This window comes from Typopeltis vanoorti, chromosome 3, assembly GCF_054136105.1.
Source record: "Typopeltis vanoorti isolate ZY-2024b chromosome 3, IOZ_Tvanoo_1.0, whole genome shotgun sequence".
Lineage (NCBI taxonomy): Eukaryota > Metazoa > Arthropoda > Arachnida > Uropygi > Thelyphonidae > Typopeltis > Typopeltis vanoorti.
In genome coordinates this window covers 53,252,383-53,275,667 of record NC_143551.1, presented here as the reverse complement: position 1 = coordinate 53,275,667, position 23,285 = coordinate 53,252,383, and the positions used below count along the sequence as shown (strand labels likewise).

The 23,285-nt window shown below is 35.0% G+C and overlaps 2 protein-coding genes across 2 annotated transcripts in view; one reads left to right on the top strand and one right to left on the bottom strand.

The window, feature by feature from the left end:
- Window positions 1–2,262, bottom strand: part of Pus7 (pseudouridine synthase 7) — a 184,876-nt gene extending 182,614 nt beyond the window's left edge. Inside the window, exon 1 of the mRNA XM_090390419.1 lies at window positions 2,238–2,262. The gene's annotated coding sequence lies outside the window, so the exon portion shown is untranslated. The remainder of the gene's footprint in view (window positions 1–2,237) is intronic.
- A 16,758-nt stretch (window positions 2,263–19,020) lies between these two features.
- The window catches only part of LOC150108154 (uncharacterized), a 54,470-nt gene continuing 50,205 nt past the window's right edge, over window positions 19,021–23,285 (top strand). The window contains exon 1 of the mRNA XM_090415618.1: window positions 19,021–19,156. Within this exon, the coding sequence (XP_090271744.1) occupies window positions 19,087–19,156 (70 nt within the window). The 5' untranslated portion in view covers window positions 19,021–19,086. The remainder of the gene's footprint in view (window positions 19,157–23,285) is intronic.

The window sequence follows — 23,285 nt, the reverse complement described above, 5'->3', positions numbered from 1 at the left end:
AAGGTTCCAAAATGTCAGGAATTTGGAAACACTAACTAGTAGTATACCAAACAAACAAAAAAAAAAAAAAAAAACGGATGAGAAAATTCGGCCATTAAACTATTGTTATCAGTTCCCTCAAAAATCTTGGAAAAGGTAATCAAAAGTAAACTTTTTCACATATATATATACCAGGCCGGCTGAGTGGTTAGCACATCCACTCTCCAGCCAAAAGGCTGCGGGTTCGAATCCCGCCGCAGGCATGGATGTTTGTGATTGTCTGTAAAAGCACTAGTGGCGATGGTGGGCAGTAGATGATGTTGATCAAGGTTGGTGGAGTAGTGAGACAAAGAGTTGTAGAGTTGATGCTCTCCTTCAATGAGTCTTTGAACTCCCTGGAGATGTGATATAATAATAATAATAATATATATTGCTGCCTCAAAAATAAGAGTTAAAAAAAAAAAAAAAAAAAAAAAAAAAAAAAAAAAAAAAAAAACATGGCTATTGGTCCTACTTCTATCAATTATTTTAACATTAGTGATCAGGAAGTAATAAATGAGTTAGTACATACACAGAGATCTCTCAATTATCTGACCTTGAAATGACCAAATCTTCAATTAACTGACCCTTGAATTGCACTGCTGTCTCGACCAACTTCTGGTACAGCACCATGTAATTGTACCGGCAGTTATCAAAACCCAGCAAATTGCTTTCTAATGTGGTTGGACAACTGAAGGATTACTGCATATCACTCATTCTTTAACCACCCAATAAACCATGCGAGATATTGCCATCAACCAAAACATAGCTGCAAAGTGTACCATTAAAATTACAATACTACCATTTAGATTCCATTGATGATGTAAATGCATTTGGCACAATTTAATTTTTGCTAAAATAACTAATACAATTTTGCAGACCTTTTGGAGCTCTGAAGTTTCAAGTCTAATAATCATTAATTATATTTCAAGACAGCAAAGAGATTTGACCCTAACCACAAGGAAATCCTTCACCTCATTTCTGGTGAAGGATCATCTAATGTCAAGAAATCCTTCATATGAAATGAGATAATTCTTCAATGATATGATCTTTCAGGTAAAGGATCTCATTTTTGATCCTTCACATTACATGAGGTGAAGGATCTCTTAAATGACCATTATAAAAATTAGTTTATGCAAATGAAAATATTTTTCAAATTATTTATACACAATAAAATTCGCACTACTGAAAAGCATTCCGATCCTCAATGGACTAGTTCCATTAAGTTGCACTACATCTACTTCTCTGGATCTGAAGGACTGTCAATATTATGCAACTGAATGAATGATCTTATGGCCACCTCATTAAGCAAATGACTGTAATATCCATCATAATGCTGAGGTTACTCCTAGCCGCATGAAAATTTTGTTTATATGTCACTATTGACAATGTAAACAAAATTAATTAATTAGTGTTAAGTAGTTAAATTTAAGTAAGAAGGCAGAGCATCACTGATAGCAATTAATATCTTCCTATTGCAAAATTTAAGACAATTCAATGAAAACATGCTACCCAGCATGGAACAAGAGAAGTGAAATGAAGTCAAATGAAGACTGGAACTTTGTTTTGCCTCCAAATTTAAAATAAAACTTTCGTCTAGCAAATTTCAGTATGGTACAGAGTGAATGGGCAAGTAACCATTACGATTATTTTGTTCCAATGGCCACAGGAGGGAGGAAGTGTTTATAAAGTGTTTCATAACCCACAACATCCTGGTTATCTTATATTTACTATCATACAATACTGACTGTAGTGTTATGGAGGCTTCTGCCTGCCCACTAAAGGTATATTTGAGAAATTCGAAGTTTCTATTTGCTATTACTAATTAAAATTTTTGTTAAACGGATTGAAATATGTGTGGCATACTTCAATGATCCTAGCAACTTCCAGATACCATTTGTTTTGATTTCAATGGAGCATAATTGTACAATTTAATCTTAAATGCTTTCATTATTAATACTTCACTTGGCAATAATTGAGCCAAATATTTAGGAAATATTAAGCCTTCGCATAATTTCATTTGCATTGTGAATACGTTTCGATAGGTCACTACACTCTACAGACACCTATAATTTTTTGCTGCGGGAATTTTTTTTTTCGTGAAAAATTCTGTACGGTTGCATCTTTGGCTAACAAAAATTTGGATATATATATTTTCAAATGAAAGCAACGCCTTAAAATCATGACATAGAAAATAACAAAATCAAAAACAAACTCACGTTTTCAATTCACGTTGGTAGTTTTCTAGTGTATCCCTCTAGTGGTAAAAATGTTAATTAACATAACGTACTTACATGTCTAATTATTTTATAAATGTGCAATCTTATTATTTATCCTGCTAATAGTGAAAGAAAAAGAAGAATCTTATTACTATAATAAAACAATTGCAACAGTTTGTACAAGTGAATGGTTCTTAATATATTTGATGTAAATATATATAAATATCAGCAGGAATGATCCATTATTAGAAACTTTTACTACTGTGCTAAAGTATTCAAAAGAGTACATTAACACTGAAACATGAAGTTCCTGTCTTAGCTTAGGAAGAGTGACGACCTTTTAGAATAGAAACTGCTTCCGTATTGCACTGCTATAATTAAAAATTCAGTGCGAAGACGCATTGTATTTTATTATAGAATATTTTAGGGTTTCACTAGCCAGATGGCCGTTTCGAATCTATTTCGTTCCTCATTAACAGCTAAACAGAAACAATAACAATAATAATAATAAAGCATTCTTCACGGTATTAATATGATCATTCAAAACGCACTTCAAACTTGGTGATTTTGCTTGATGTGATATTTACTTAACAATTCCAAAATATAGAGTGTGGTAATGATGGAGCGACATGAGAGAGAGAATCCAGATGAATCTATCCAAATGAAGAATGGTTTTTCAAAAGAAAAACCCTAAGAGCAATGTTTTTTCCAGGAAGCATTTCATCCCGCATATTAGAAAATCGAGTAGGAGAACACACGTAGTTACATTATAAAAAATGCTATTACTGTGTAGATGGGCAGTTGTGGATGATGGATAATAGTATGATGTATAGATGGAGGGTAGTACAAGCGAAAAGCGGATTGTGTGGTGTGAATTACGTTCCGCGATGGGACCTCCAAATTCTTGGTGGTGTCATGTGACAATAATAGAACAAAAGTGTTATTGGATGTATTTTCTAATTTTTATAATAAAAGAACTAAGATCCCCAGGACTCGAAACAATGAATGAACAAAGTTACATATACAGTAGTTAAATATAGTTGTCTTAGTATTCAATGCAGTGACTGAGCATAAATTTTCAGCCAAGAGTTGTTTTCAACATAGCCATAAAAAATTATACTTCTCTAGACTTTTGAACTACAGATCTTATGTAGTGTTCGCAGAAGTAATTTTCGATTTTATTTGGGAAACACTCTTTATGCAGAAAGAAAAAGTCTTGTAATACAAGGACCACTGCTTATTACTTATGCTACTATGAAACACTTCTATCAAGTCTAACTCATTGCAAGGGGGCACTTCACATGCAACACATTGTCTACACAGCTTAATCCACCATGTGCAATCTGTACCCATCCACCACCCACTAATAGAATAATCCACTGTATACACACGCACATCCACACTATAATCTCTAGATCGAGAACGTAAAGCGCATATGCAGAACACTTTAACACTTTCATTGCCAAGCTGAAAATTGGAATTTCGTGTGGTGGCCAAATTTTTTTTATTTTTTTATTTAGTTAGCGACGTCAACGCGATAACGCGTGATCGGCCGTCTGGTGAGAACTCGCATCGCGCGATTGGCAATGAACATGTTAAAGACCCTGTGAAACTGTTTAAACTTCATTAATTTCTACCTCTACTGTGGTAGTTCTTTTAGCATAAAGATCACTTCAATTTAGACATGTAAGTACCTATGGAATGCTCTGCAAATACAAAAGAATGTTCCAGATATTCCAGAAATACGAATAATGTTCAAAACGAAACAAACAACAACAAAAAAAAAAACTGTTGAATGACAATCGTGCCTTCTTGTTCCTTGTGAAAGTCTTTGGGTGCAAGTGTAGCCATATACACTTCCACCTTACTTTCATCCAGGCTGAACCATTATAACATCAAACACCAATGGCCTGCCATCATCGCCATTACTCTCTTCCAGCTGCTGCTGTACATGATAACCAATACAATTTACATTCTACTTACAAAAAAATACATTTTTTTCATATGTAATTCCTGACCACCAAAGGTTCTAACCTCTTATTGGTAGGATAAGGGATAGATCATCTGGGAACCCTGCCCCAGAGACCACATATGGTACCTTTTCAAGCAACTTCAAATCCCATTTAAGCAGGTTCTAGAGTAGATTATCTCCATAACTATAATCATCCGTTTTCAAAACTTCGAACCATTCATAATACGGATACGCTAACCACTCGCCCAGCCAGCCTGGCTGGCCGAATGGTTAACGTATCCGCTCTCCAGCCAAGAGGCTGCGGGTTCGAATCTCGCCGTGAGTATGGATGTTTGTGATTATCTGTAGAAATATTAGTGGTGGTGGTCGGCGGTAGATGGTGGTGGTGGTGTAATTGCGCTCAGTTGGCGGATTGAGTTGGTGGAAATGGAGTTGTAGAGCAGGTGCCCTCCCTCGATGAGTCTTTCAACTCCCTGGATATGTCTAATAATAACAATAAATAACAGAATGAGATTCGAACCAATAGCCTGTTAGAAAGCACATTCATTTAGTTATCTTGAGGAATGATCTACAGAATGATATTTGAAGTATTTTGAATAACCCAAGTATTACAAAGTGTTTTGTTCCTAATGGCATCTTCCAAGATTAATCAAATGTTGTATTCCTGGAGTAACATCCATATACCCTGCATTCATTCATACTATTCTCGCATGTATGTTACAAAATGGAAGCAAGTTTATTATGTTTCATAAAATGAAGATAAAAGTCTACAATGGAACTATTCATCTATGACCCATTCATTACTTTAGTCCTCTTTAAAAGAATATTTATGATTTTGTTTCTTTCTTTTGTTTTGTTTGTTAGATCTACTGTGGAACTATAAAATCTACTTTGTACTTATGTCATGCAAAAATTGAAGAAATTATTGCGTCTCCATTGACAAGAACAATCTGATATCACACACACACAGGACTATTTATCATGTTCCACAATAGGAAGACAAAAGACTACCATCGCACTATTGATTCATGACCCATTCAAACTTTAATCCTCTCTAAAAGAATGTATAGGATTTTGTCTGTTTTTAGAATTATAGCAGAAGCACCTATAATGAATGACACAAACTAGGAGATCTACTGTGGAACTGTAATATCTACTTTGGACTTACGCCATACAAAAAATTAAAGAAATTATTCCGTCTCCATTGACAAGACAATTCATCTGATATCACACACACACACAGGCCTGCTCACCAAAGTACAGTAGTGAACAAATTACTCCGAACACTAACATTTTAAAGAAAATTTTCAATTTTGCAAGAAAATAAGTGCAATATATTAAACTCCAACTTTACCTAATAATTTATATATGCTTCTCTGTTCCTAGAAAGTTCATCAGTTCGCTTAGGCATAGACTCTACCAATGTAGAACATATATTTCTTATTTCTACATCTCGAAACCATACTTTTATAAAGAATTGAAATAATTTATTCTTTGTATCACATTTTAATTATCCATATTTCTTTTTCACTATGGCACACAAATTTTCGAAAATATTTTTTTAAAAAATAACACGATTTTTTTTTTTGAAAATAAACTAAAAGCCTTGGAGATGTGGATCCTCAGAAGAATTTTTAAGGTCCCATGGACTACCAAAAAAAACTAATTTAGAAATATTAGAGATGATTGGAGAAGATAGGAATCTGTTGAAAACCATTAAGAAAAGGAAAACCACTTACCTTGGCCACATACTAAGGCATGAATCCCTATAAAAAACACTTCTAGAAAGAATGATACAAGGAAAAAGAAGAAGAACAGGAAGACAAAGAACAGATTGGATGGGAAATATTAAGGACTGGACCTTTTTTGTCCTATGAAGAATGCAAAAGAGAAGCACAAACCCGTACATGGTGTAAGTTCATGGTAGTCAACCTCCTAGAAGGAAATTACATCTGACAAGACAAGAGAGACAGAAATTTTCTATTGAGTTAATGTCAGGAGAGTTACCTTGCGACTGAAGCAATTGGATGTTGTGATGTTTGAAGAACTCTTTCACTTTTTTTTTGAAGTGTGGCATAGAGCAAGTTCCTGTTTGCAAGAAAACTTCTTTGTCTTTCTGGATCTGTGGGACCACTCTTTTCTCCAATATTTTTATGAATGGGTCACTTTTCGTCATGCCATCAACATGCACAAGTGATCCTGCACTGTTATGTGTAAAACAGCTCCATAACATCTTTTTGGCTGGGCGTTTAAGAGCTTATTAAAGGTGGCTGGGAGAAATCTTCTCAGCAACTGATTTGAGAACATACGTACTCGTTCTCCTTGTGCAAAGAAATGGCTCTCATCTGAGAATATGACCTATTTTTACTTCTCAACAATGCAATCTTTGAGTAATTTTACCCACTGCTTTTCTACATAACCTTCGTAAACTGTTGCTTCTTTTTTGCTGTGTGGGCAGTCCTCCCTGCTATCAACAATCTTCGCTGGACCGTCATGTCAGAAACATTAATCCCACTAGCCGCCAAGTCTATATTTAAGTCTATCGCAAACAATAAGTCATTTTGCTTTTTCCTAACTAGGAAAAAGCAAAACTAGTAAGTGCAGTTTTCCTTTATCGCCCACATTTTCCTTTTCTGTCAGGGAAAAAGGAACATAGCTCCCATAATTTCTTTAAATTTGCATCAACAATACCCAAATGAACAACACACTCATTAGCTATTTTTCTTTGCGTCATGGATATGTGAGGCGAAAGAGTACAGATTTTTGAACACTTTCTTGGGAAAGTATCCATTTTGCAGCTACACAAAATGAATAAAACCTACAAATGTCAACTTGTTTACACTATTAAAAGTGCACAGCTCTATTTAAAAAAAATCGTAGAGACAGTTAAAACAAGCAGCACTTAACCAAAATAGTAAACTAAAACCAAAACGAGAACTGAAACAAAAAACAAAAAACTTAACAAAAATTCAGCTTGTTTGGATTAATTTGTTCGTTACTGTACCATCTTATAGTCAGCATTCTGCATTTGCAAAATCTATAGCCAGTTTCCTCTCTCACTATTCATGGTACATTATGATGGTTACGATTGTGCTTTTTTTCCTTTTTTTTTTTTTTTTTTTTTTTTTGAAATTATAGCAGAAACATTTTAGGATTTGTGGTTAATTTCTTATTGCTGTAAATTACGCGAGATCGTATGGCAAGTTTGCTATTTTAGGAACTGAAAAAAACCGAGTTGTGCGAAAAAACATTTAGATGAAAAACCTTATTAAGGGTGTTGCTTTAAAAGAATGGATTCAAACCTAGATGATAGCAACCAAACTCATGATGAATGATTATCTCCCTCCAGTATCTCCAAAATATAGTGAGCACAGCGATCTTGTTTCTGCTTCTCATGTTACCATCCTCCTGTTATACTTCTCTGACTTCCCTCAAATCATACCCATAGTTCTGTTGATAGATCACTACATTCATTACATCACTACACAAATTTTCTATTGTTAATGTCAGGAGAGTTACCTGGCCACTGAAGCAATTGGATGTTGTGATGTTTGAGGAACTCTTTCACTTTTTTTTTTTTTTTTGAAGTGTGGCATGGAGCGAGATTCTGTTTGGAAGAAAACTTTGTCTTTCTGGATTTTTGGGACTACTCTTTTCTCCTATATTTTTATGAATGGGTCACTTTTCGTCATACCATCAACAGGCACAAGTGATCCTGCTCCAGAACATCTTTTTAGCTGGGCGTTTAAGAGCTTTTTAAAGGTGGGCGAGAGCAGTCTTCTCAGCCACAGATTTGAGAGCATAGATACTTGCTCTTCTTGGGCAAGGAACTTCTCAACAGTGCAAACTTTGGTTAAGATAAAAAGCCAAATGGCTAGTTTTCTGGCACCTTAATATAGAAAATAAGGGGATAAACATCCTTTGTTGTTTTATAGCTAGTAAGCGAAACTAAAGATCGATAACTACGATCTATAAGTTTCATGCCGAAAAACTATCGGCGAAGGCAATTCGAAGTAAAGGTGGAGCAAGCTCCCTCACTATTCTTGATATTTTCTCATAATGTAAAACACAGCTCCTAGGAGATGTAATACTGTCAATACTTCACCGAATTGCCTTCGCCGATAGTTTTTCGGCATATAACTTATAGATCGTAGTTATCGATCTTTAGTTTCGCTTACTGGCTATAAAACAACAAAGGATGTTTATCCCCTTATTTTCTAGTGCAAACTTTGTTTACTTTTGCACATTGGAGCCTCTTTTTCTGCATAGCTTTCGTTAACAGTTGTTTCTTTTTTTGGTGTTTGGACAGTCCTCCCTGCTTCCAGCAATCTCCGATGGACTGTCATGTCAGAAACACTAATCCAACTAGCTGTCAAGTCTCTATTTAAGTCTACAACAAACATTTTTGGGTTCATTTTGCTTTTCCTAATTAGTAAGTGAAGTTTTCCTTTTTCACCAACATTTTCCTTTTCTGTCGGGAGTAAAGGTACCTGTTTCCCTAAACCACTTTAAAATCGCATTAACAGTATCCAAACTAACATCACACTCATTGGCAATTTGTCTTCGAGTCTTGGATGTGTGCTGAGAAAGAGTCCATATTTTTGAATGCTTTCTTGGAGATGTATCCGTTTTATAGCTACACGGAATGGATAAAACACTACCAAAATCAACTTGTTGACACTATTAAAAACGCACAATACTATTAATAACATCGTAGAGAGCGTTAAAACATTCACCAATCAACCAAAATAGTGTACAAAAACCAAAAGCTTGTTCGGAATAATTTTTTGCTATTGCTGCTGGCCCAAAACTACCACCAATTATAAACGGCAACCGATGAAGAGAAGATAAAAGAAGTGCTGCCATCTCTGGTACCTAACCCTAATTGACTATGTTTTCGTCTGAAATAATCTTAGTTCTACGGCAAAGCCGTACTTATCCACAAGCGCACGAGGCTGTGAAAAATTATGCCCAATTTAAGGGACTCAAAACAATGAGAGGGGACCCTGGAGCACTCTAGCGCCTCGCTTGCCGCCCGCCTGGGGAAGAGTGAGAGTACAGTCCTGTTCTATGGGATTGTACTTAAACTTTTCGATTTTCTTGAGTTTACGGGACGAAAACTCAAGAGATTTCGGGAGAAAAAACTCGCTTGGCTGCATTGGAGAGCGACTAACTCAGGAACTAGTCAAAAAAATGCTTAGAAGTTCCTCCATTCGGCAAACTTGAACTGAAGCCCATGTTCTTGTGGCCTAGAGCACAGGATGCAAGCACCACTTCTAAGATTTATTGTAAAATTGGGCAGTGGAATTTATAAAGAATTAGGAGTTGGGCAGAAAAATCGTAACATTTAGAACGAAAAGGATACCATGCTTTTGAAAAATGAAGAGGCTATGGACATAATGTGTTTGTGCCAAGATAAGCTACATGTGAAAATCAGCCCGAAGACGGGAGAGATAATCTTCTTGAAAATAAAACAGGATTGTGTTCGGGTAGCATTGAAATTCCCAAATTACCTCCATCCTACTTGAGAATGCCTAAAAAATCAGTGGTTAAGGAATTGTTCCAAGAATACCTTAAAGCTTAAGTATATCCAGTATCAGAAGCCAATATCCTTCTGATGAACGATCTTAGGTGGCATACTGTGGGGAACTTGTTGATGTAATCTACATGGTTTTGTATGTAAAGAAGAGGCAAGGAGTGTATTGTTACCAGCAGAGTTATGCATAGAACTGAACGTTAGTGAGAGATCATTGATGTATAGGAGAAAAAATGTTGGTGAAAGTATAGCGCCTTGGCATACTCCAGCACTGATGGAAAAAACAGATGAGAGGGAACCGTCAACCATTACATGCATTGAATAACCAGAAAGGAGGTTTGCAAATCTATTCGTGAAAGATAGGAGGGAGACCATAAGATGACAGCCTGAAAACAGCGCGGCAAAGCCAGACTCGATCAGGTGCTTTGGAAATACCAAGAGCGAAGACAAGAATGTCTGTAAACTATACTCACTTTCTCGACAGAGGCCATGGTTAACGAGGTGGTCTGTTGTAGAATGGAAAAGGCGGAATTCTTATTGATGGTGTCCTTTTCTATTGATGACCTTCTTCATCACGTTGGAAAGTATTCAGGTTTAGCTAATAGGTAGAGCAGCAGTTTGAAAACTTTTCTCTCTCCTTTTATCACAGGAACAGACCGGATAAGTTTGTTTCCATGAATGGATATATGGATGAGTATGACCGCCTGTAAAGAAGATATAAGATGCATGTTAGTTTTGGAGGCCAACTATTAGTTCAGCTATAGGAATACCAATTGGCCTAGGACGTATTAATGAATGTTTTTCCAATATCCTTTTGATGAAGGATCTTAGGTGGCATACTCTAGGGAACTTGTTGAAAAGTAGGAAAGGACTCATACCAAGAGGTCAACCTAATCTTTAGGAGACTTCACCATTATTCCATTATGATGAGAGAGGTGGAAACATCGTGCTACAGAAATTTTGCCCAACTGTCCTGGCAAGGGGCCAGAAGGCACGATTGTCTTCTTCAGCAGGAGGAAAGCATAGCATTTGGATCTTTGTAAGCGCCAAATGAACTTTGCCAACTGTCGACTAACTTGCGAGCAGGCTGAAAAAAAAAGCTTAAAATAAGTTCTGCCAATTAGCGATCTGAATCCAGCTAATAACGGCCCTTCTTCTGTCAGTCTTGCATAATGGAACTAGAAACATTTCCACGAGACTACTGTCGTAATCATTATCACCAACAGCACCATCATCAATTCCTAATAAGTACGATATATATTCTTACGGATTTACAGGATAGTATGACATTACTGCATACTTACGTTTACATTATTATTAGTTTCCTATTAATAAATTCTTCTATATGAATCTTTATTTGTCACGTCCACAGTATATCGTAAGAAAAAAAATGGCATTTCATTGTGTACGCTTCTGTGAAGAAAGGACATATTAAAATCAATACTACTACTACTACTAACCATCTGGAAATAGGAATACGAAACGGTGATACTGTCTCTGCTCCTCTCGCCACATGCATTCTGCAAATCGTTAGCTAGCACATAAATTCAACTACTTTTAATAACTAAGGATGGAGACCGGCTAATTTTAAAAGTTTTCTGGAGCCAAAGTTCTACCTACTATATCTGAGGAATAAAAATGAGTTAGACTCTTTGTTTTATTTAATTTTATATATTTACTGGGATGATCTAGAATTACGATCTTTCACCAATTAGTAGGAGTCTGTTTATAAGAAACTGATTTGGTCAGTAGTACGAGAATGTTGTGTATACAAAGATAAATGCCACTGTTTGACCAAGCATTTGTTACTGCATTGGCGCACCCAGGGAGGGGGACAAGGGCTCCCCCCCAAAAAAGAAAAAGTAATAATTAAAATTTTTTTTTTTTTTAATTTATGTTTTGTAGTGTATTCTATTTCTATGCTATTTATGAATTAGCGGCCACATAAAGTGGGAATACCCTATAGCTCTCGGGAATCCTAGCCGCTGTGAACGCAAGGCGAACGAAGTAGTGCTCGGGCGCGACTTCATTTGCGCTAGTCGAGCCAGAGGAGATCACGGGTATCATGTATTGGCGATCACTGCTGATGCTCAGACATAGCTCGTATGCAATGCACAGTGTGTATTCTCAAATCGTCTACTCAACTCGTCCCCCCCAAAAAATTAAATCATGAGTGCACACCACTGGGTGCATGATATTGGATTTTTCAGTTACCGACAATAAGAAGGTTAATAAATTAAAAAATGCACTAAACTAAAATTTCTTTTGGACGATTCCATGTCGATTGTCAATCTCATGTTCTGAAGTTTCGTGTACAACCCAAATAAGTTTCTGTCCAATCTTCGTCCGATGATTTGCACATCATAAAGTCCGTTTCAGAATACTAGGATCGATTAGTAGAACTGCCCTCGTGGTGTTATCCGGTATAGGCTAGACAATTGTGATTGAAAAGGTGTATACATCCTCCAAACCGAAGGATGGATGTAAAATTCCTATTAGCGCATGTCCTTTTCCCATGTCCTATTAGCTACGCTAATAGGACATGGAAAAGTGGATGTAAAATTTTTTATTTAATTTTGATTCTTTTTAAAATTAAGTGTTTAGTTTTGATATTGGTTTACTTAAAAATTACATAGATAGTATATGTATGTTATTTATAAGTAAATAACACTTGGGAGTGGGGATGAGAATATTTTTGTCTCATAATCCATCAGGATTATGAGACAAAAATATAAGAAAATAATATTAATTAAATGTTTGCTCTACGGGGATATCATATCCCACAAAAAAACTGTTTATAAGCTCTTCTAAATTTAAATTATAAGCTATGGCTGCCTCTATCGATAGAGTTGCTAGACCAACCAATCTTTCTTGGGTCATTGCTGTTCGCAAATAATTTTTAATCAGTTCAAACTTGGAAAAACTTCTTTCCGCACTTGCTACGCTAATAGGAATTGTTAGTTAGCGTAGCGACAGCACCTACCGCAATATGGCTGAACCAGCGCCCTTATTAAGTCGCACCGTGAGGCAGGATGCCTCTATGCTACACCCTGTCGACGGTACTGTGTGGAACACGCTTCACAGCAACTTTTGTGTTTTTCAAAGTTAATCGGAATTCTGCAACAGAGATAATTTGAGATGCTTACTTCATTTGTGATTTCACGACATGCTTTGCTCCTATCATGTAAATCAAGCATTAATTCGGATTCTTAAAATAATTCAGTTATTAGATATGACAAATTTCAGAAACTATCACATCCACCAAGTGGAGAAAATTAATAAACATTACAAGGAATATCATTAAAAATAAAAATTTCATTACGATTAAAGCAAAAATACTGTTAAAACAACCTAAAAAATAATTCCAGATTTAAAAACAATTAAAATTCTCTGACCTATATTTAAGACGCAAATGCTTAGTAAAACAAAGAAACCTGTCTGAAAATTTCTGAGTCGTACAACTTGTCAACATTTTTTTTTTTCGAAGTTTATTTTAATTATTTAAAATAACTGCTAAGTCGTATAAGTCAATATTGTACCTGCTGGAATTTTCCGAAGCTTTATTAGAATATCAGCAATTTTTTACTGGTATGGATATTGTTTTAATTCAATTTTCATTCAAGGTGTTCTTAGGTTGTGTTTATCGATGAATTTGATAAATACTACAAAACGTTTCACAGGAACAGGTTTACTATTTTCTTCTGGAGTCCTGTCTACATCATCGTTATTGTTCTGTGCATCGTGCTTCCAACATTACTGATTTCTATTGTCTTGCGAAAGAGGACAAGGCGAGTCGACTTTTTTTGTTTCTGGAGAAAATACAGCCATTATCCTTGACAGGTTCAGTCTCTCTATATCTTTGCTCTTCCTATTTGGAATCATTTAGAATTACTTCTTACAAGTTACTGTATCCTTTAGGTCCGGCTGTCTAGAATAATCGACACCCTTTATTTGCAACACAATGAAGCGAGTGGGTAATTCCTCCAGAAGGTTCTTATCGTGACTACTACTTTTCCTAACATATTGCATCATTTTTATGATAACATTGGTAAGAATGGTTACTGGAAAGGCTTTTTGAAGAAGTCTAATTAGCTACGCTTATAAAAGGGAATGGGACTGCCTTTAAATACCAACAGTAGACTAACTGTTGGCATTTTTAACATTTACTGAACAATTAATTATCAGTCTTCAGAAGTTATATAACTAAAACGGCTTCGCCTACTTCCTATAGAGAATAAAAGGCGTTAGCGGCTTTTTTTTTTTTTTTTTTTTCAATGTTAAAAGTGGCATCTTCCTATCTTGTTAACCGTGCGAAAACTAAACTGGTTTTCACCTTCTACTTTCTTGTTATGTATCTTTTATGTTTTTGTTTTTATTTCTTTCTTTTTGTTTCTTTGCCTTTATTTCATTCATTTATTCATGCTTCATCCCTTACCATATCATATTCACATGTCACTTCTTCCACATCTTCCAACTGCATCCTATTTTCGTGCAATTTTAAACTCAGTCTTATATACTGAATCATCTCCACGTCAAAGATATTCAGATAGCTTCAAATTTGCACTCTTTAGAATACTTTTAAAATTTTAATTACTAATAATTTGATTAGCCAAAAAACATTAATACATAGTCTAGTGTTAGTATTTTAAGAGAATCTCTTTTCCATTTTATAAGTCTGTCTGATGACACTTCTCTCTCTCTCTCTCTTCTGAAGTGACAAAATAGCTTCAGCATTTTTATATGTAGAGTTTTTAAATTCTTTTGAATCGCTTTTTCACTGCGATATTATTTTAATGATTGTCAGTTTCGATTCCAAATAAAAAAAAAATCCTTATTTTTTGGCATTAAGAAACTGACGTTTGTGTAAAGTGATAGCTATATATGATGGAGATTGCTCCACCTTTGCCACGAGTTTCATCACTATCAGGAACCATGTTTAAGTCATGTAATGACACTTGGTAATGTGATGATTGGAGATAGTATTTCTAGGCATTACAAACCCATTACTTTTTAGTATAATTTTCATTTTTAACTATCGTTTTTTTTTTTTCATCTTTTACCCACCATTTCCTTTTTGTGTGTGTGTGTGTGTGTGTGTTGATTGAGTACTTCTCATACGGTGCTATTCATAACCTGATGTTGAAATAATTTTCTCGCAATAAATGTGAACATTTATTGCGAGAAAATTAGATTCCATTCAATGCAGTTTCTTCGCTTTTCTTTTTCTCCCAATTTCTTCAGTATCCATTCTTTTACTGTTTCTATTCTTGTATTTGATTAGCATTATTTCCAATGCCGATCATCGCATTGATTTTTTTTTGTCTCATTTATTTTTGTTATTCTTTACTTTTTATTATTATCATTATTATTATTTCTTCTTTCGTATTCTTTGTTGTTCTTATTAACATTCTTCTGTCATTAAATTCACCTACCTAAATACTCCTGTGCTTCTTTTCTTATGTCAAAGAGTAGGTTTTCTATGTCCTCACTCATCATTTTGGGATTCAATAACCAATCGCTTTCTCTTCATATCTGATTATACAAAAAAAAAAAAAAAAAAAAAAAAAAAAACGTATTTAAACGCGTGTGTATCAAAAATAAGAACAGATTTATATAACACAGGACAAGAAATAAAATGAAAACGGATCACACTTAGAAGGAAACAGTTGATTCATATACACGCATTGAAGTGATAATACAGAATTACTTAAAAAATAAATAAAATTCATAAAACAGAATATTCGCACGCACTTTCTAAAAATATATTTAAATGAATATGTCAAAGTTGACCGCAGGGAGTGTTGAGTTTTAAGTGATTCGTATCCAAAATCCATTACTGAGTTCAGTTACTTAAAAAGTACTAAAAGCCTCTGAATTGTGGATATGGATGATATTTTTTCCTTTTTCTTTTGTGTGTGTGTGGGGGGACAAATGAATTAGGAATTATTTGCGCTATATCTTTTAAAAATTTCTTTTAACAGAAGAGTATGAGTGAGAAGGTGAATTTCGTAAGAATAGACTGATAAGATAAATATCACGTACCGATTATTATTTTTATTTATTTATTTCTGGAAGGATGTGAGTGTTTCCGTTTCCGGAAGACTGCACTTTCTTTATCTAAACGGAGGATAGTGCATGGTCTTTATTTAAGTAGCAATTTATCGGTTACTTTTTAATTCCCAGGTTTTAATTTTAATCTTATAGATTATACGATTCAGTCTTCAATTCACTTTTCTCAACCAATATCGCATCTCTTGCTTCATAAGCAAGCAATAAAATTAGGCTGATTTCTGATGAGTCGAATCCAGTCATCTGATGCTAAAAAATCTTGATGATGTCCACACAAGGAATTATTTCTTACTTTCTCCGCATTGGTTAACCCATCTCGAAAGTTATTTTCAATTCTGACAACACTTCAACTGGTGTAATACTCGTGTCTCCGTTATTTTATATTTAGTGACCTTTAAACATTAGCCGTTGTTATGTGTGCAAAAAAAAAAAAAAAAAAGTGAAATGAAAATGTTTGCCTTCTTAGAGACACACCTGGTAATATGTTTTATTGAAATCATCTTCTGGAATTGTACAATGTCAACTTTACGGGGGGGGGGGGCGGATCGTGACTCCGAAATCTCCGGGCAGTCCAGCACTTCCAGGATCTCTCCAACCACACCATACCAACATTATTTTATATAACATCTCTTGCGAACTGTAATACCTCAGCCAGGAATCCATCCTACTGTGCACTTTTATCCTGTTACTACTTATTAATACTTCAGCCAGGAGTACACCAGTTTTCACTTTTTCTCAGCTATCCTATTTTCTGTTATTAGCATGTCAGTGCCCTGTTGAAAGTAAGCATTAGAACTGTACCATATTCATCACCATTCAGATAATAAGGGTGACATTCAAGTGAATGTCACCTTTATTATCTATTTATGCTTGTTAAATTAGAATCATATTCATCATCATCTGTTTGGATGACATCTCTGATATTATTAATCACAGATATAAGTAGACATGAACGCTTAGTCCATAAGGACTCATAAAGCGTTCAAATCTACTTATGATTCCCCAAGGACTTGTAAAGAAAGCTTTGAGTCCCTAAGGACACAAAGCATTCAAGTCTACTTGCCCTTAGACCCATTATATTTAGAAGTAGCTTATTTTGTTGATTTTGTGCTACGTGGTTAATGTTGTAACATATTCTTAAACTTAAACATTTTTATTTGAACTTATTTTCATTTATTATTTTTAACATTATATTTCAAGACATCAAAAAATCTGTCGGATAGAGTCTGTCTACTAAACAGTTGGACTTGCAAAGGATAGACACTCCCAAATGGTCTGGAAGTTAACTTTTTTTTCTTTTTAAAAAAAAAAAAATCGATGACACATGAATATTTTTCCCTTAAAAACCGAGAATTAGTAATCCAACCAAAAAGAGATAATTAATTCTACCAAAAACGTCGAATTCTTTGTTAATACCTGTTTAAAAATTAAGGAAAGAATTAAATATCCATTATATTCCTTAAATTTCTATATTTCCGTAACAGAATGCACAGTCAGTCCAATTTTATAATTATTATTTATTAAATATAGAACTTTAAATATTAGATATCATTACATATTTTATAATAATAATATTTTAAAATTATAGTATGCCAAATAAATTATCGATGATCTATACTTTATGTTGTTATAACCTTATTTCAATGAAATCAAACGGATAGAAAGCGGGTTTATTATTTAAAAATAAAAAAAAACTTTACATTTAACAGGTAATATTTTTCTGATACAGAATTGCTCTTCAGAGCGAATACTATTACAGGTAAACAGTCAATGGAATTAATTGGAATGCGCTCTTCTGTATAGCATGAAGAATTATTAGGGTACTTCCGTGCATTCTCCCCCCCCCCCCAATTGCGTGAGCGGTATTCCAAAATTGAGCTAATTTGGAATCTGTACAGTGTCAGCAGTTGTACGAGTGTGAAGTAATGTCTTTTGCAAAAGACTACACCTACTTTTTCAGAAAAAGCTATAGACGGGAGATATTTGTATCATGAAAGACTAGAAGTGAAATTCAGCCCAGGAAGGATAGAAAAAAAAAAAAAAGAAAGAAAGAAACTGATCATATATGAAGACTTGGATAATATAAAAAAGAAGGGAAGTGAAACGCGATCTTTCTTCCGAGAAATAAGACAGGCCTGTGTTTTGCTAATACCGAAGTCCACAACATTATCCCCCCCCCCCCACTGATGAACCCTGACATTTTAAGGCACTGATTATGGACGACCTTGAAGCTTCATATGATTACGCATTATATATAGTTAATTAATATAAAAGCCAAAAATGTTCCATAGGATAAAAGTCACATTTTAAAATTAAATGTTGATCTTTCGGATAATTATCGACAAATCTGGTTAAATCAGATTTAGTTAGTGCAGAAAATCTTTGCAAAATTCCTTGAATAATATCCCAAATTTAAAGAAACTGCAAGATTTCCTATCATAATATTTGTCATAAAAACTTTGCTCATCGAGCCCATGTCGTTTGATAATGGAGATCAGGAGGTACAAGAATATGATCGCGTAAGACTGATATTTAAATAGCTATGACATATCCATTATTAATAAGAATATATAACCATTTAGTGTTAAATGACTTGAAATGGCACTTCGCAGTTCATTTAAATTGCAAAATTATTCACGGCATTTTATGAAGATTTTCTGCATCAACCAAATCGATATTTTTCGTATTTGGGAGATTATTAGTTTATTTTAAAAATGTTTTTTTATATTATGCTCAATCGTTATATATGCGTATGCTAATATTACATCAGAAAAAAAGTGGTGTAGCCCCAAGCGGGCTACACCAATTGCTTACTTGCAGACGAAGAAGCTGCTAAATTATTTAATAAACTGTGTTCCAATCTCTTTTATTTTATTAAAGTAAAATTATTGCTGATATTTCTCTTTTTATTCGTTTTCCCTCTTTCAATGTTGTTTAAAATTCTCGTTAAAGTAAAGAAGTGTATGATTTCATCCCAAACAAGCACGAAAAAAACATTTTTTGCTTAGTCTTACCTACTAATTTACTTTTACTTAGTCTTATACTTTCCTGCGACATGTTGCATAAATCACATTTCTTGTGAAAGGACACTGACTTTCGTAAAGACGGTAATGGCAACCGGATTTCTCAACCGGACATGTGTACTAACAGGAACTCAACCTAACGTGTTTCCCGCTTCGGGCTACACCAATTGCTTACTTGCAGACGAAGAAGCTGTAACTTAGAGCGTTGGAAATTGAGGCTTGTAAAGGTGTTCTTTTTTGAAAGCGAAAATGACAGATCTTCGCTTTGCTATTATCCTTCTTTATTTATTCCATTCGTACAAGGTCAGCTATAGTCAAAGTAAGTATTTCTTCTTTTTAATTATTAAATAATACTTTTGTCTGTATTTGTTAATACGAAACTAAGATTTGAATGTTTAACTGAAGCACCTGTATAAGAGCTGCTAAGCGGGAAAGTTTTGGCAGAGAGACTGCGGGACTCGCACAAAGTATTTTTAATCTTTTTTTTTTTTTTTTTTTATTTATTCTGTTAAACAGACTGATAGTTTTAGCTTATTTTTGACCACTATTGTGTTATCGTTTATATGAATAGGCGAATAAATAACTGCGTACAGGAACAAAATTTTATTTATGTTACATCTCATTTTGATTGTTCATCTGAGTGAAAGAACCGGAATACCATATTATATTGTCATATATATGCATAGGCAGTACGCCGCCCACACCAGTAAATTTTTTATTCGTTAGCATACAGCTTTTAGTTGTTTATCTATATACAGAGCGAAAATAGCGATCCAGACCAATGGTATTATTACACGTATTTTCAGTTTCAACTTAAAAAAAAAAAAAAAACGTTAATTTGCATTATTATTATTTGACACCTCCAGGGAGAGCGTGCCAACAGCATCGAACGATTGGGACCCCTTTCAGCTACTAACCGCGCTCAAACTTACTTAACTTAGCCATTAGTAACAGAGGCTCTACCAATCGACCAACCTTTGCCGGATGGAGGCATCCTCCATGGAGTCTGTAGACCATCTCGTGAGGTGGTTATAAAAAAAAAAAAAAAAAAAAAAAAAAAAAAATTGAATAAATTTAAATTTAAAAAGAATGAAGTTACTTGCATTGTAACAAAAGAATATATTAAATAAATAACTATCGTATGCTATCTTTTTTTATCTCTTATTGGTATTAAGGTATTTATATTTATTTCCTTAAAATTCCAACATATTATCATACAATGTATTTTACGCTTGTAACTATTTACCAAGAAATTGTTGTTTGATAGATATCGAATACGAAAATAGACTTAGTGACGTTAAACAAAAAAAGAGCATTGCATCAACAGTAAATTACAACATACAGTATATATTTCTGTATCAACTTTTAACGCACAATACGTATAAATACAGAGTGTCTCAAAAAATGTATACACACTTTGAATGATCATAAAGTTGGTATTTATTATAATACAGTTAACTTTCCCATTGTAAAGTACACTACATAAATGTACTTTTCATCCCTCAACGTCTGTATTCAAACTGGTGACTGTCCTGGTTCAGGCACCGCTGATAACGTGCAACAATGGAATTGCAAACACCGAGAATCATTTCGTCTTGTAGCTGGGCGCATTCTCTTTCGATTGCTGCTTTCAAGTCGTCGACTGTTGCCAGTTTTGAAGTGTAAACTTTATCCTTGATAAATCCCCATAAGAAGAAGTCCATTGGTGTGAGGTCTGGTGAATGAGGGGGATATTCTACAGAACCTCTTCTTCCAATCCATCTGTTGGGTGGTCTCATCAAGATAGGCCATCATATCTCGATGATATGTTAGGGATGCCCCATCTTATTGAAAATAAAAGTTCTCATCCTCAAAGTCCTCTTGAATACGTGGCATGACAGCTTCATGCAGTAACTTCAAGTAATTGGCACCAGTTACAGTACCGTCGAAAAAGAATGGTCCAAATCCGTGTGCTGATAAGCCGCACCACACCGTCACTCCTGGTAAATTTACATGATGTTCCTCCATAACATGCGGATTCTCAGGTGCCCACTAAGTGCAATTGTGCCGGTTAATTGACCCATTTAATTTAAATGTGGCCTCATCACCACACAATTCGTCTTGGAAATTGTGCGTCCTCTTCTCATTTTTCCAAGTACCACTCACAAAACTGCACTCTCCTATCCGGATCATCTTCGTTGAAAGCGCGTACTCTTCTTGGAATGTAACTTTTCCAATGACTGCGCTTCAACATGCGATGGACACTTGATTTTGATACTCCTATCTCACGAGACGCTTGTCGCACACATTTTCTTGAACTCTGATGATACGTTTCAATCAACCTTTCTTCTGTTACGGGCCTCGTAGCTGTTCGTGGTCTTCCTGAACGTTGCTTATGGACATTTTGAACAGTTCCATCTTCTTCAAATTTATCTCTAATTCGAGTGATAGTAAGTCTCGTAGGTGGATCTCGTTGAAATTCTCTTCTAAACTGTCTTTGCACTTCCAATACGTTTTTATACTTCCAGTAGCATTTTAGGATAAATTTTCTTTCCTCAAAGCTTAGTCTGGTTTCAACCATTTTTTTTTTTTCAAATCCGTTAAACCTGCAAAATAACGAAAATTAGGGAGTTATCAGCTGTTGAAGTGTGTTTACATTTTTTTGAGGCACCCTGCAACGCTATGCTTATTTATTTTGTAAATATTTTGAAATAACGGAACGTAAATAATCCTACTGTTTGTCTAGGTAAATTAATCCAAAGACTTAAATGGATTATTTTATGAGTAAATAAAACTGTGTGGAGAAGACTCGCTTTCTTTTTTTATTATTTGATAGATGGATGTCGGATATCGAAAACTTAAAATTGATTTCCGAATTTATCGTAAAACAAAAGCGTATTACATGCGCAGCACTTTCAGGGTTTATTATATTATTATTATTATCATCATCATCTGACCTGTTTAAGAATGAAAACTGTTGTTTATATCTGCCATCACACATGGTCTATGCTGCAGCTACATAACACAACCAGATATATCTATATAGCCAACTGTACATTTTTAGGTGACCCCCCCCCCCCTCCCCCAATGAAGGGTTGTAAACCCATGGTACATTTAGTACCGTAAGTGATCTAAAATTGTTTTCATTAATTAATTATTATTTTTTTTTTTTTGTATTTTTATTTACATCCGGATTATGTAAAAAGCCGGAAATGCTTCTCTAGAGACAAAACGTAGGAATTTTCCAAGTCTCCTTCAGGCTTCCTATAAGTGGGGAGGTGGTGCTGCACCCAGAGGTGAAATTCGTCTCCCACTTAAAGATGTTTTTGCAAACTTCCAAGTCCATCGCAGATTCGAACCTGCATCACATTGGAGAGTTAGTATGTTAAGACACTCGGCCAACCAGACTGGCAGTCGATGAGACGGGGGAAAGCTTACAGAAAACAGGTGCTGTTATAAAATGAAACAGGTGCTGTTATAAGATACTACATCAGCGTATCATACGCTCGTGACATGGAAAAGACTGCATCACCCAAAATATCAATTACAGACAGCATTATCAGCCAGCTGGTGGAGATGTAAAGGTACTATTCAATCAAGAAACGAACAGGAGCCAGAAAATTGACATCGATAGACAAAAAAAAAAAAAAAAAAACCAGTGATAGGGCATTCCTTAAAGAACTGCGCAGTCTGATGTCTACACGTAAGGAAAACACCATACATGACAATCGCCAGTGCAGAGTATACTGGTGTAAAGAACATCATCATGATGATTGACGTGTAAGCATTAGAAGTCTGCGATATTAGACTACAAATCGTACACATCGTTTTCCTGATCGGATAAGCAAGTGAAGTTCAGTGCAAGAGATATTATTAGTCGCGAGATATTTCTGGATTAGGACCTATGGTTATAAGAGTCGAGAAGGATGAATTCCGACGGATATTTCTTCATAATGCAATGATTCCTTTATTGTGACAGTTTTACGGGACAGATCCTTGTCTCCTTCAACACGACGACGTACCATGTGTTACAGATACTATTGGGACTGACTGCCCTGTACATTCCTAATTTCAATCCAGTAGACTGGGATCAAATGGAACGTGGTGCAGGTCAGATCAGTGCATCCAACATAATTACCAGTCATTGTGCAACGACACATGGTGGTCATGTTGAAGAGAGAATGATCTCTATAATACTGATTCATATTATCATAACGTGGTAGAGGTTATGACTAGAAGGGTGGAAAGTGCGATTAGGACCAAAAGAAGATCCGCCCGGTATTGAAGTGTGTGTAAATTAAGTTTCTCTGAAATATGGTGCTGTCCAATAGTTATTTCGACATAGTATTTGTGTCAAAATTCATCTCGAACCCTTCTTAATATCTTGTCTATTAATATTTTTTTTAATCTGATTCCTGCCCATGAAAGGTTGTAAACTAAAAGCACATTAGTAACTTGGGCTGTCCAAG